Source organism: Mytilus trossulus, unplaced genomic scaffold, assembly GCF_036588685.1.
Source record: "Mytilus trossulus isolate FHL-02 unplaced genomic scaffold, PNRI_Mtr1.1.1.hap1 h1tg000380l__unscaffolded, whole genome shotgun sequence".
NCBI lineage: Eukaryota > Metazoa > Mollusca > Bivalvia > Mytilida > Mytilidae > Mytilus > Mytilus trossulus.
Genome location: NW_026963343.1, coordinates 53,136 through 68,060, shown reverse-complemented (window position 1 = coordinate 68,060; position 14,925 = coordinate 53,136). Strand labels below are relative to the sequence as shown.

The 14,925-nt window shown below is 33.4% G+C and overlaps 1 protein-coding gene across 1 annotated transcript in view; it reads right to left on the bottom strand.

The window, feature by feature from the left end:
- The window catches only part of LOC134702050 (U3 small nucleolar RNA-associated protein 18 homolog), a 119,134-nt gene that overhangs the window by 103,796 nt on the left and 413 nt on the right, over window positions 1-14,925 (bottom strand). The window contains exons 2-9 of the mRNA XM_063563148.1: window positions 12,070-12,240; window positions 11,286-11,399; window positions 10,762-10,875; window positions 10,238-10,333; window positions 9,845-9,940; window positions 9,452-9,547; window positions 8,928-9,041; window positions 8,535-8,648 (exon numbers count right to left, since the gene is read on the bottom strand). Of these exons, the coding sequence (XP_063419218.1) occupies window positions 8,535-8,648; window positions 8,928-9,041; window positions 9,452-9,547; window positions 9,845-9,940; window positions 10,238-10,333; window positions 10,762-10,875; window positions 11,286-11,399; window positions 12,070-12,240 (915 nt within the window). The remainder of the gene's footprint in view (window positions 1-8,534; window positions 8,649-8,927; window positions 9,042-9,451; window positions 9,548-9,844; window positions 9,941-10,237; window positions 10,334-10,761; window positions 10,876-11,285; window positions 11,400-12,069; window positions 12,241-14,925) is intronic.

Below are 14,925 nucleotides of genomic sequence, written 5' to 3'. Positions count from 1 at the left end.
GTGGTGTGGGTTTGTTATTATATGCTGCGGTTTTGTTATTGTATGCCCTGGGTTTGTCATTATATGCTGTGGGTACGTCATTATGTGGTGTGGTTTTTTTTATTCTATGCTGCAGGTTTGTTATTATATGGTGTGTGTTTGTCATTATATGATGTGGGTTTGTTATTATATGCTGTGGGTACGTCACAAACCCACATCATGTAATGCAAAAGCTACCATCACATAATAAATACTATCACACAAGACAGCTATGGCGTTCAATAGAAAAGTATGATTTGAATATTGAAATTTGAACATCATTTAGAATCTAACAACTTCTCCCTGTTATGATCAGTTTCAGAAGAAGTCCACTTCATAAAATTCAATGAAAATTTGACAAGTTATTGATGTCTATAAAACTTCAAACCCAGAATGTATATTGTCTAAAAGCAGATAGGTAAGAAATATCAAGACATCAACTTAATCAAAGAGCTGAATAGCTCTGAGGGGAAAGACGGACCTTGTTTCTATTTAATTATGTTTTTGGAAAGGGGGGGGGGGGTATCTTTTGATAGTTTTCATATGAAGAATGAAAGGTTGACAATATTGAAATCAATTGTTGTTTATGTCATTTCATTTCCTTAGTTTATGATTCAATTTGGACCAATGGAAGAGATCTGCATCTTCTAAATCTAAACATTTGATTAAAGTTGATAGCTAATTATCTAAAACTCAACTGAATTCTGTCATTTCACAACAACTACAATATTTTTTGAAATCTTGATAGTGTACCACTGAACTGCAGGCTAGGGCCATTTTCCATTTTTTGTGACAGTACTCTAAGTCTCTTGGATTTTTAAGTTTTTTCTTTAGAAAATGTGGACTGAAAAATCTATTCAGTTTTAAATTTCCATTGTTAAAGTTCTAAGTTACAACTCTCATCACAGCTAGGGAAACAGGTACTAATAAAAAAAAACAATATGAGTGATGTAAACTGTGTGAAGCTGGTTTCCAAATCTTAATTTTAAAATATTTGTAAATAATAAATATGTTTAAACTACAAAATGCAAATTTTTGTTATTTTTTTTTTTACCATTACAATGATTATGTAGGTAGTGGTACACAAAAATTTAGTTTTAATAGAAGACTACTAATCCAACGAAATGTCACATTTGAAGTGTTTAAATACATTAACTTTTATTTTAATGGATAATTACTCATCAATTGAGGTGCTCCTGAATTGGAGGAAGATTCTCAGAATTTTTACAGAAAAAAGTGGTCTCACTAATTAGGGACAAGAAGAATTTTAGCGACAAGAAGCGACAAGAAGAATATTTTTTTCTTGTCGCTCAATAGTCTTCTTGGCGCTTCGTGTCGCTTTTTGACGCTTCTTGTCTTTAATAAGGGAGACCTGAAAGCAGTAATAAAATCGTTTCTTTCCCCTGTCTCATGTAACCCCACGATCTTTGTTTATTTTGAAAGTTGTTGAACTACAAATTTAAGTATTACATGGTGATGTTTAAATCATCTACAGTAAACAATTTTATGTTTAGATTTAACAAATACAAATTTGTAATAAGTGCACGATCTCTTAGAATGATTTAAATAACCAGTGAACTGGTGAAGGATATCCCTGCTTCTTCCAAGAATGACGTCACTATAAAATACAATGTAGGTTGGATATATTTAGAATATCTCGTCATACTAATTTTTCCGGATTGTAAAATAAACGTAAATAGTGTAAAGGAGGGTCCAAGATACGATAATTTCGTGAAAAACAGAAGGGAAATGTGTAAAAAAGTGTTTAAAGTCAAACTATTCATTTCTGGGTCTCCTTCTCTTCAATCTAAGTAAGATTTGTTGGGGGGTTTTCCACACTATAACATGTATATAAACAAAATGAATGATGTGAGGGAGTGTCACTCTGGTCAACCCCATAGGGGATTGACGGCTTGAAGCCGTCTTTCCCCAAAAACGAGTTTAACTGCAAACAGGAGATCATTCATGATACACCAAATACATTTTGCAATGCCATATGTAAGCATTCAGTCAACAAGAAGCTAATATTTACTGAAACTAAAAATGCACCACTCAGTATAACATGCTTCCATTAAGGTTGATACTAGACTTGCTACAATTCCCTTTCTAATATTTCTCTCTTACTAATTTATGTGGTTACTGATAAGTGCCAGCCTACTGATTGCCCTTCCTCCTGCAGATGTCAGTATAATTGTAATCTCCTAGTTATAACAGTAAAATTATTAAAGGGGGAAAATTGAAAAAATAATAATAATTAGGAAGGGACATGTAGCAAGTCTAGGTTGATACGAGGAAGCCCTAATTGTAGTTCCTGAGAGAACTGTGTTAGGACAGAAGATATTAACCTGGAAATCATCTGTCATCAAAACAAGATACTTAAATGGATGTCTACGAGAAAACCATGCAAAATCCAAAAAAAATTATGAAAGGGGTTGTGGAGTTTTCAGCTGATTTTGGGTTCCTAGTAAAGTATTAAGTACATTAAATAGTTCTATGTTTAAAAATTGACAATTTATCTAAAAATATGTGAATACAGGGCAATTCTATTAAAGTACCAAATTTGCTGAAAAATGTTGTTGAAAATGGACATTTAAAAAAAAAATGTATTGAATAGTTCAAAGTATTATATGACAAAAAAAATGAAAAAAATATATGTATACACAATGACATAATTGACTTTTAGAACATATAAAGTGTGTTCAGTTTAATATTGATAAGTAGATTAATATGAGGAAGGCGCTACCTTAAATGCCAGCTTTATACTAAGACAATGTCCAATGTATTAATGGTTGTTTGTTGTTTAACGTCCAGTGGCAAATATTTGATGCATGTTCAGAACGAATGTCAAAGGCTACATTAACGTATTGTTTATGTCTAAAAGAAAGTTCAGATGAAAAATGTTTAGGGAACAAACATAGAACTTGAAAAGGCATGAGGGGTTATGCTATTTTTCCTGAAAAAATATTCTGATTCCAAAATTGATGAATAAAAAATCTGTTCAAGCATAGGACAAAAAAAATATTTTGAATCCAGATCTTTACCAAAAATGATTTTATCTATCAGGTATGCAAAATAAATTTAACTTTTATATATCTAAAAACATAAAAACTTCCCAAACCGCACATATGTCAGTTTGTACACAGTATTTTTTTAGGTGATAATTATTATTAATGTCATATTTGCCAATTTGACTGTTATGATAAACCTTAATACTAGTGTTAAATTTTGACTAAATAATTTTAATTGATATCGCTGAAGGGTTTCGGTAATAAAAATCTGACTCGAATAAAAACCATTTGTATTTCTGATCATCTCAAGTTTGTGAGTTCTACATAAATATCATGTACTATTAAATTCTGAGTCGGTTTTTAAATATGGTTTTATGTCCTTTCTTGCATATATTTGTTTTTGTTTATACATGTACATGATGTAGCTTACTTTTCAAGTTCTTATATGACAGCAAAATAAAATTGAGAATGGAAATGGGAAATGCAAGCATGACAAAAATTTGCTTTCCAGTAATGCTTAATCATGTCATAGTTGTTTTCAAGAAGACACATTTGGTTTTAGACAATAACTTGAGTATAAGATAATGGATCTCCATGAAATTTCACTAGGAGGTTCAATACACAAAAGGAAGATTAGAATTGATTTTGGGGTTATGGTACATTATTATTGGGGGTATTTTATTTTTTTATTTTGGGATTTTCTTCCAAAAAATACCTTATTTACATTGATTATACTTATCTAGTATATATATAGATACAACAAATACTGATTTGGCAGGAGATGCACTAAAAATAGGGTGTTTTTAATATTTTATCTGTAATTTGTGTATTTTTCCTATGATATGTACTTCTTGATAATGTCTCTGTGAGTATCAAGATAAAGAAAATATATTTGGTAAGTATATATTCACAATTGACATGCGCCAGTGCGAGGCAAAAAGGATCTTCTTTCCCTTTAATTCCAAATATTGCACAAGATTTTTTTCTCTCACAAAAACACATGAGTGGTAAATAAAACACTTGTCATTGTTTGACACTTTCAGCAATAAAAATTTAGTTTAGCCTGTTTAAATGTTTCACTGATTGTATGAAAATTATAACAGAAAATGTACAAAACTCTTGATAAAATTGCATTATCTGCAGATTTATTGATAACTTTCCTCAAGATATATTCACAAGGACATAGAACTAACATATTGTATTGAAATTGAAAGGGGGGTTCCAGGGGTCAGAACCCCCCTTTTTTTGGCCAATCAATGCATTTGAATGGGCCCCCTCCCCCCTTTGTCCTGTGTTGGGAACCCCCCTTTTTAAAAATTGCTGGATCCGCCCCTGTATTGTCCATGCTATTCTGATCTGAGTTTTTATTCATACATACATGTATACTGGCATGGCTGGTGCTGTTTCAAGTTGTCTTCTTTTTCGGTTTCTTCAGAAGTATTTGTTTAACCTGTTCGGTCACTATGAAGTGTTACAAATCTTATTTAGACGCAACACATAAATAGTGACCAAAAAGGTACTGCTTTCACATGAGAGAAGCTACAAAAAAAATTAAATGTACACATTTTCAATATTTTTGTAGGACTTATTATCATATGAAATTAAGGAGATATGTAGTTAGAGACTTCTGCTGAATAGAAATATTTGGGTCTACCTGCTACCTGTTTTCAAATTAGTCAATATTGAAGTTTAAAGGATCCAAAATTAAAATATGTTTGATTTCAACTGACAAAAAAAATTGTGTTATTTAGGGACAACATCAAAAGTTTAATGTAGGATAAAAAACTTAATTCAGATAGTTTTATTTACTGACCCCCCATCCCCCCTCTTAACTTAATTTGGTAAAAATTGATTGACCCATATGGATATATGTAAAATCAATGCAGCAAGTTTAACTCCCCACCCCCAAACTATTTGAACTCAGTTTTTTATCCTTCATTGATCTTTTGATGTCGATTCCCTTATATGCTCAATATACATCTGCGGTCGTATCAGGCTGTGCATGGTAAAGCATTTTATTGCCTTTAAGTTTGTACTTTTTTTTTGTTTTGGTCATGAAAATAAATTTGCAGTTCTGTTGTGAAGTTGCTAACATGAAAGTACACAAATTGCATATATATTGTGAGTTTTTTTCACCAACTTTTTCTATGAACCAGACAAAAGTTTATTTTGTGCTTATTTTTTAGAATATCCTTGTTTACAATATAGTTACACGGTCACCAATTTAATTTTGAGTTCATCCAGAGTCATAGAAAAATGGGTTTCAACTGACCTCCAAACATTCCATGATTCTGTAATGAGGTCAGTACCCAAATTTCATACATCATTACATTTTATTTCAAATCCTTAAAACTGGAATTAAACAAATATTTTGTTTTATTAATTTATTTCTTCAAATATTTCAATAAATTTGACATTATACCATGCTTAAACTTTATGTTTTGAAGAAAAGGATGCTGGTAACAAATTTAATTTACTCATTTTAAGAAGATGATAATTAGATAACTTCACATGGTGAAAGAAAACTTTTAAGATTTCCAGGTTTTTTTGTTGAATAGGTGCAATTTTAGTTACTGAGACAGAGTACAGTTTTGGTACTGTAATGTTATATAACCATAAGTGTGTATTGCTAAATAGGTTCAAATGTGAACCTGATAGTGATATAGTGATAAAGTACTTGGTAGAGTGAAAATGTTTTTTGATCAGGTTTAAACTGATGCATAAAATATACAGGTGACTGTTGCAGCTTGAATATTTAAGGATGTAGCCCACAAATATGATAATCTCCAAAGTAATGTATTCCCTGTACATGTATATACCTATCAAAGTCATGGTATTATCATGGGTTATATTATGAAATTAACTCCCATCTTCCCATAAATCCAATTTTGGACAATATGAGAGCATACAATATATAGTTTGTACTTAAATGTACTACTCAGATTCAAGTCTCCAAGTCTCCTTTTATGATTGAACTTAGAAAGAGAAAACAACAGTTTCCATCTCCTGGGACTGTATCTATTAAAGGGATCTATGTGACATAATCAGTTAAAAGATTTGTTGAGAGTTTGCCAAAGGAAGTTATGTAAATAAATTATAAATTTGTAGCTGTGAAGTTGCTAACATGAGAGTACCCAAATTGCACATGTATTGTTAGTTTTTTAACCAACTTAAAAAAAAACCAGACAGATTGTGAATTATGGGGGGGGGGGGGAGTAATCAGTCTGTGGGTTTCATGACTTACCGTGATCAACAGTATAACCAACGTCATTATCACTGTTCTTTGGTATGGGGGGGGGAGGGGGGGAGTAATCAGTCTGTGGGTTTCATGACTTACCGTGATTAACAGTATAACCAACGTCATTATCACTGTTCTTTGGTATGGGGAATTATGTGGCAGGTGAACATAAGTAGTCATGGTCAACCACAACCGGTGCACTGGAGTCTACCCCGCATGCCGCATGGCCATTATAAAAAAAAATCCGAAATGTATTACTTGCAGAGTTGTTTACTGTGTTCCCATGACTGGACGGAACTTTTATACTAAATATGTTATCGTTTACTATGATTTTGTGACTTTTAAATGCAGTACCTGTTATTATTTAGGTGATTTGTTTTGACCTCACTGATAATGGAATGTTGTAGCAGACGAAACATGGCGTCAGATGTTGTTGTCCTAACTTCGGTAATTTCCGTGGTACGATAAAATTTAAATAAACTACAAAAGTTACCAAAATTTCTGAATTCTTGTTTTTGCAAACAAATAAAAATTCATGACGTAATTAACATCGAAATTATTCCGATCTGTCCCGTTTTTTCAAGATCGCGTTGAAACGAGAATTTTGGCAGCCATTAAAAAAAATAATCGTACGAGATTTAACGAGAGTGACGAAACTTTTCAGATGGGTCGTCTAGCAAGAGTTATCGTTCTTTGTCCCAAAACGATGCTTCTACCATAAGTGCCAGCATAGCTGGCATAATAAAATGATTTAAAAAATAAGTTCAATAAAATGATCTGCAGAGAATAGCTTGGTACTACTGCAGAAGTAGATCCCTGAAAAGTTGAGCCAGGTATGGATACTTCATTCAACCTTGTTACAGCTCTGAACTTGGATTGGGATTAAATGATTGACACAGCATAGGTTTCTGACACAAAATGCATTTGGTCAAAGCACAGAAATGTTTAAAGTGCACTTCTACCTATCATTGTCCAAAACTGTTAATTCAGAAATTATTGCATGCAATTTTTATTGCAATTTTGTCATTTAAGATTTAAATGCGATTTAGTTTATGATTTTGAGAGAAAAACCTGTTATAAGGAAATCATTCGTAAATATAGCTCAACATGAAGACTTCTTATACGTTCAAGTATTTCACATCCAATTTTTTATGGAAATATTCTTTATAAAGCACAAAGGTGTCAGTATTCACCTTATAAACTAACTAAACCCTTTGAATAGACTTATTAAGAAGGGATATAGTTACGATACTGTTGTCAGGTCATTAAAGATTGCATATTTTGCCGTTAATATTGATTCACTTATAGGGTCTTTGCATCGGAACTAAACACATATATTCAAAAACCAATTGTTGGCATGATACAGGTTATGTTCTTCTCATATATGTTATGATGGTATGATACTAAACTCCTAATGGGAAGGATTGTGCCTGATGTTCATATGATGAAATCATAATCTTTCAGTCAGTTTAATTGAAGTCTGGAGCTGGCATGTCAGTTAACTGCTAGTAGTTTGTTGTTATTTATGTATTATTGTCATTTTGTTTATTTTCTTTGGTTACATCTTCTGACATCAGACTCATACTTCTCTTGAACTGAATTTTAATGTGCGTATTGTGACATTTACTTTTCTACATTGGTTAGAGGTATAGGGGGAGAGTTGGGATCTCACAAACATGTTTAACCCCGCCGCATTTTTGCGCCTGTCCCAAGTCAGGAGCCTCTGGCTTTTGTTAGTCTTGTGTTATTTTAATTTTAGTTTCTTGTGTACAATTTGGAAATTAGTATGGCGTTCATTATCACTGAACTAGTATATATTTGTTTAGGGGCCAGCTGAAGGACGCTTGGAATTTCTCGCTACATTGAAGACCTGTTGGTGACCTTCTGCTGTTGTTTTTTTATTTGGTCGGGTTGTTGTCTCTTTGACACATTTCCCATTTCCATTCTCAATTTTATACAAACAATGAGCAAGATTGGGACTTGGTCATCATTGCTTCATGCAACTGATTGAGGTACCATGCAAACTGAAGCATAACTGATTAACAAAACATATATTAGGAAAGTGATATAAATGTAGTAAGGCCCTTTACTTGTCCTTCCTTTAATGGCAACACCTTCAGACCTTAGAACAGACTTTACCTGTACAGGATTATCCCCGTTTCCGTCAGTACACTGTTTAATCTGTATGATACCTTTAGATAATGACTTAGAGGACGTGATATAATCTATGGTGGACTGTATACATTGTAACACCTGAGAACAGACTTTACCTGTACAGGATTATCCCTGTTTCCATCAGTACACTGTTTGATCTGTATGATACCTTTAGATAATGACTTAGAGGATGTGATATAGTCTCCAGTGGACTGTATACATTGTAACACCTGAGAACAGACTTTACCTGTACAGGATTATCCCTGTTTCCGTCAGTACACTGTTTAATCTGTATGATACCTTTAGATAATGACTTAGAGGACGTGATATAATCTCCGGTGGACTGTATACATTGTAACACCTGAGAACAGACTTTACCTGTACAGGATTATCCCTGTTTCCATCAGTACACTGTTTGATCTGTATGATACCTTTAGATAATGACTTAGAGGATGTGATATAGTCTCCAGTGGACTGTATACATTGTAACACCTGAGAACAGACTTTACCTGTACAGGATTATCCCTGTTTCCGTCAGTACACTGTTTAATCTGTATGATACCTTTAGATAATGACTTAGAAGACGTGATATAATCTCCGGTGGACTGTATACATTGTAACACCTGAGAACAGACTTTACCTGTACAGGATTATCCCTGTTTCCGTCAGTACACTGTTTAATCTGTATGATACCTTTAGATAATGACTTAGAGGACGTGATATAATCTCCGGTGGACTGTATACATTGTAACACCAGAGAACAGACTTTACCTGTACAGGATTATCCCTGTTTCCGTCAGTACACTGTTTAATCTGTATAATACCTTTCGATAATGACTTAGAAGACGTGATATATTCTCCAGTGGACTGTATACATTGTAACACCTGAGAACAGACTTTACCTGTACAGGATTATCCCTGTTTCCATCAGTACACTGTTTAATATTTATGATACCTTTAGATAAGGTCTTAGAACACGTGGTATAATCTCCAGTAGATTGTATAAAGTGTTACACCTGAGAACAGATTTTACCTGTACAGGTTTATCTCTGTTTCCATCAGTACACTGTTTGATCTGTATGATACCTTTAGATAATGACTTAGAGGATGTGATATAATCTCCAGTGGACTGTATAAATTGTAACACCTGATAACAGACTTTACCTATACAGGGTTATCCCTGTTTGCATCAGGACACTGTTTAATCTGTATGATACCTTTAGATAATGACTTAGAAGACGTGATATAATCTCCAGTGGACTGTTTACATTGTAACACCTGAGAACAGACTTTACCTGTACAGGGTTATCTCTGTTTCCATCAGTACACTGTTTAATTTGTATAATACCTTTAGATAATGACTTAGAAGACGTGATATAATCTCCAGTGGCCTGTATACATTGTAACACCTGAGAACAGACTTTACCTGTACAGGATTATCTCTGTTCCCATCAGTACACTGTTTAATCTGTATGATACCTTTAGATATTGACTTAGAAGACGTGATATAATCTCCAGTGGCCTGTATACATTGTAACACCTGAGAACAGACTTTACCTGTACAGGATTATCCCTGTTTCCATCAGTACACTGTTTGATCTGTATGATACCTTTAGATAATGACTTAGAGGACGTGATATAATCTCCAGTGGACTGTTTACATTGTAACACCTGAGAACTGACTTTACCTGTACAGGATTATCTCTGTTCCCGTCAGTACACTGTTTGATCTGTATAATACCTTTAGATAATGTCTTAGAACACGTGATATAATCTACAGTGGACTGTATACATTGTAACAAATGAGAACAGATTTTACCTGTACAGGTTTATCTCTGTTTCCATCAGTACACTGTTTGATCTGTATGATACCTTTAGATAATGACTTAGAGGATGTGATATAATCTCCAGTGGACTGTATAAATTGTAACACCTGATAACAGACTTTACCTATACAGGATTATCCCTGTTTGCATCAGGACACTGTTTAATCTGTATGATACCTTTAGATAATGACTTAGAAGACGTGATATAATCTCCAGTGGACTGTTTACATTGTAACACCTGAGAACAGACTTTACCTGTACAGGGTTATCTCTGTTCCCATCAGTACACTGTTTAATCTGTATGATACCTTTAGATAATGACTAAGAAGACGTGATATAATCTCCAGTGGACTGTATACATTGTAACACCTGAGAACAGACTTTACCTGTACAGAATTATCTCTGTTCCCATCAGTACATTGTTTAATCTGTATGATACCTTTAAATAAAGACTTAGAAGATGTGATATAATCTACAGTGGACTGTATACATTGTAACACCTGAGAACAGACTTTACCTGTACAGGATTATCTCTGTTTCCATCAGTACACTGTTTAATTTGTATAATACCTTTAGGTAATGACTTAGAAGACGTGATATAATCTCCAGTGGCCTGTATACATTGTAACACCTGAGAACAGACTTTACCTGTACAGGATTATCTCTGTTCCCATCAGTACACTGTTTAATCTGTATGATACCTTTAGATATTGACTTAGAAGACGTGATATAATCTACAGTGGCCTGTATACATTGTGACACCTGAGAACAGACTTTACCTGTACAGGATTATCCCTGTTTCCATCAGTACACTGTTTGATCTGTATGATACCTTTAGATAATGACTTAGAGGACGTGATATAATCTCCAGTGGACTGTTTACATTGTAACACCTGAGAACTGACTTTACCTGTACAGGATTATCTCTGTTCCCGTCAGTACACTGTTTGATCTGTATAATACCTTTAGATAATGTCTTAGAACACGTGATATAATCTACAGTGGACTGTATACATTGTAACAAATGAGAACAGATTTTACCTGTCCAGGTTTATCTCTGTTTCCATCAGTACACTGTTTGATCTGTATGATACCTTTAGATAATAAGTTAGCAGACGTGAAATAATCTCCAGTGGACTGTATACATTGTAACACCTGAGAACAGATTTTACCTGTACAGGATTATCACTGTTTCCATCAGTACACTGTTTATTCTGTATGATACCTTTAGATAATGACTTAGAAGACGTGATATAATCTCCAGTGGACTGTATACATTGTAACCAATGAGAACAGATTTTACCTGTACAGGATTTTCTATGTTTCCATCAGTACACTGTTTGATCTGTATGATACCTTTAGATAATAAGTTAGAACACCTGATATAATCTCCAGTGGACTGTATACATTGTAACACCTGAGAACAGACTTTACCTGTACAGGATTATCTCTGTTTCCATCAGTACACTGTTTACTCTGTATGTTACCTTTAGATAATAAGTTAGAAGACGTGATATAGTCTCCAGTGGACTATACATTGTAACACCTGAGAACAGACTTTACCTGTACAGGATTATCTCTGTTTCCATCAGTACACTGTTTAATCTGTATGATACCTTTAAAAAATAAGTTAGAAGACGTGATATAGTCTCCAGTGGCCTGTATACATTGTAACACCTGAGAACAGACTTTACCTGTACAGGATTATCTCTGTTTCCATCAGTACACTGATTAATCTGTATGATACCTTTAGACAATAAGTTAGAAGACGTGATATAGTCTCCAGTGGACTGTATACATTGTAACACCTGAGAACAGACTTTACCTGTACCAGTTTATTCCGGTTTCCATCAGTACACTGTTTAATCTGTATGATACCTTTAGATAATGACTTAGAAGACGTGATATAATCTCCAGTGGACTGTATACATTGTAACCTGAGAACAGACTTTACCTGTACAGGATTATCCCCGTTTCCATCAGTACACTGTTTAATCTGTATAATACCTTTATATAATGACTTAGAAGACGTGATATAATCTCCAGTCAACTGTATACATTGTTACCAATGAGAACAGATTTAACCTGTACAGGATTATCTCTGTTTGCATCAGGACACTGTTTAATCTATATTAACCCTTTAACATTCAAGGATTTTTTACCTTTTCTTCCCGAAAATAAAGGCTATCTGTTTTCAATCAATTGCACATTTCGATAAAAAGCTCACTCAAAGGACAAGTTAGACTCATCTGATAGATAATTGACCAAGGTTTCAGGAAAACTTGATTTAAGGAAAATAATTCTTACGTTGGTCACGTGATATCCCTCAAAAGTCACGTGACATGCTGAATTAAAGTGACAAAAATGTACAATTCAAGCGGAAAAGCGGTTTTACAGACATTTAGTGACAAAAATAGAACATAGTTTTAGTGTTAAATTAATGCATGAAGACTTTCGGAAACGCTATTGGTGAAAACTTTATACAGAAAGATGCAAAACTTGTCTGATTGGTAGAAATATCAAGACTCGAAACACCGAAAAATAGTGGATTTTTTGAGAATTTTTGTCATAGTCAAATAAATGGCCCAAGTTTATGTTAAAGATGTACTATTCATAACTGCTTACAGAATAAGCCTTTAGGAAAGAATTTTGAGTAAATATTGAATGAAAATCTGGTATTTTTGAGTGCCCAGGCTAAGAATGTAACAAAAACAGAGAGAGGGGAGAAAAAGAGGGGGGGGGGGTTCTTTTTTATGTAAATCATGTATTTCAGTTGTCTTAATTGAAATTGAAAGTAAAGTTAAGTTAAGTTACATTTAATATAGGAATTTATTTTTACATCCTCCGGCAGTGAGGTTTAAACACGCGATCATCCGGGTGTAAGACTGTGCATCTTTCCACTGAGCCACAGAAACCATTGGAAAACTTATGAAATTTAAGCATATAAGTCACCTTCTCTGTAAGACTAGAAATTAATTTTGGGAGAACATAATCAAACTTCTTTTTTATAAGAAGCGATTTTTTGAAAATTATTATTTTTTGAAGCAAATTTGTAAGAAAGTTATTCAGAAATGTTCGTTTTTTCGTCTATATGTCACTATTTCTATACCTTAGCGATACGATATCCAACACCCTCATAACCAGACACTAAAGAAACAAAGATTTGTTATTGCTATTCCGACTTGGCTAACAATTTTTAACACATTTTAGATGTTCTCATCTCTTTTGCTATAAAAACTGACAAAACAAAACATGAAAATTCCTTGTTATTTGGGTTTGTTTCAGTGTTGATACTCTATGAATCAGATTTTTTGTATGTGTATGAGTTTTACTTACAGTTTTGATAGTATTCTTGTAAATGAGCACGGCACAGTTATCAAAATTGTCATTTTAAAACAAAAAACAGCAACAATTTGTCTTGTGACATTTTGTGAAAATATTCTATTAAAAAATAGAAATAAAACAGTTTTCCCCAAAAAAAATCTTGTCAATATAGGGCAAATTGACATAATGCATTGCATTTTGTTGGTTTCAGACACCAAAAATCAAGTTGGTGGTATACTGATCTTCAATTTGAGCCCACAACCACATATGTACGTCAAAAATTGGCAACGATACAAAACTTCATGCAAACTACTCCGCCACAAATTTTGCTTACCGGTCAAATTGACCGGTAGGAACGTTAAAGGGTTAACTTGTGAAAAGTTATTTCATAGGCAATCACAACACATCTTTTCTTTTATGCTTATAATACTTTGGCATGTAGCTTAGTGACTCATATCTTCATATTATGAGTCATAAAAAAAGCAAGTACTGTAAATCAGTATGCTGGCTATCTGTTTCTGCTACATTAGCTCAAGTGTGGTGCACAAATCCAAGACTGTTCAAAAATCAAATTAGTTGTCAAGTTTGAAAGCAAACCTCAAAGTCGTTTCACAGTGTGAAAATGTCTTTGGCGAATTTCTAAACCTAATAATTGACTGAAATAACAACCTCAAAATATGCACCAGTTGCATATTATTTTACATTTATTTCTAGTGTGAAACTTACACATTCAGAAAGCACATTGCATATTTTGCAGCTGACACAAACCTACACGCATACATATTTGAATTTGTAGATGTTTGATTTATATACTGTTTTGGTGGTACGACTCATACTATTTATGTTACTTTATTTATAAATGTGTTTTCATTTTTAATGATAATGTTAATCAGAGTGAAACAAAATGAACTGTGACCTTTGGCTCAATGATGTCACCAAAATCTTAAAGTATTCTGTTAATAGGAAGTTGGTCAGTAATGAATGTAAAAAGCCTTGTACAGGCAAAAATGCAAGCTCATATATTCCAACCTTAGAAAGTTTCATTAATTTTACCTATGTTTGATTATCATTAACCCATATACTGGATACAAATCAAGTTAAACAAGAGGCTCTCAAGAGCCTGAATGGCTCACCTTAATTTTTTTGGTTAAATCTCTCATCAATGATCATTTTGGCTTTTCAATTTATTTAAATTTTCTTTGAATCGTCCTATTTTCTTCAAAAGCAAAAAAAAAAAAATTCTCCTATGTTCTATTTAAGCCATAGGAGCTATGTTTCTTGACACTCAAGGAAATAAAACATAAACAAGATACTCTGAAACTCATTAAGCCTAAGTTTGGCTGAAATTGATACAGCA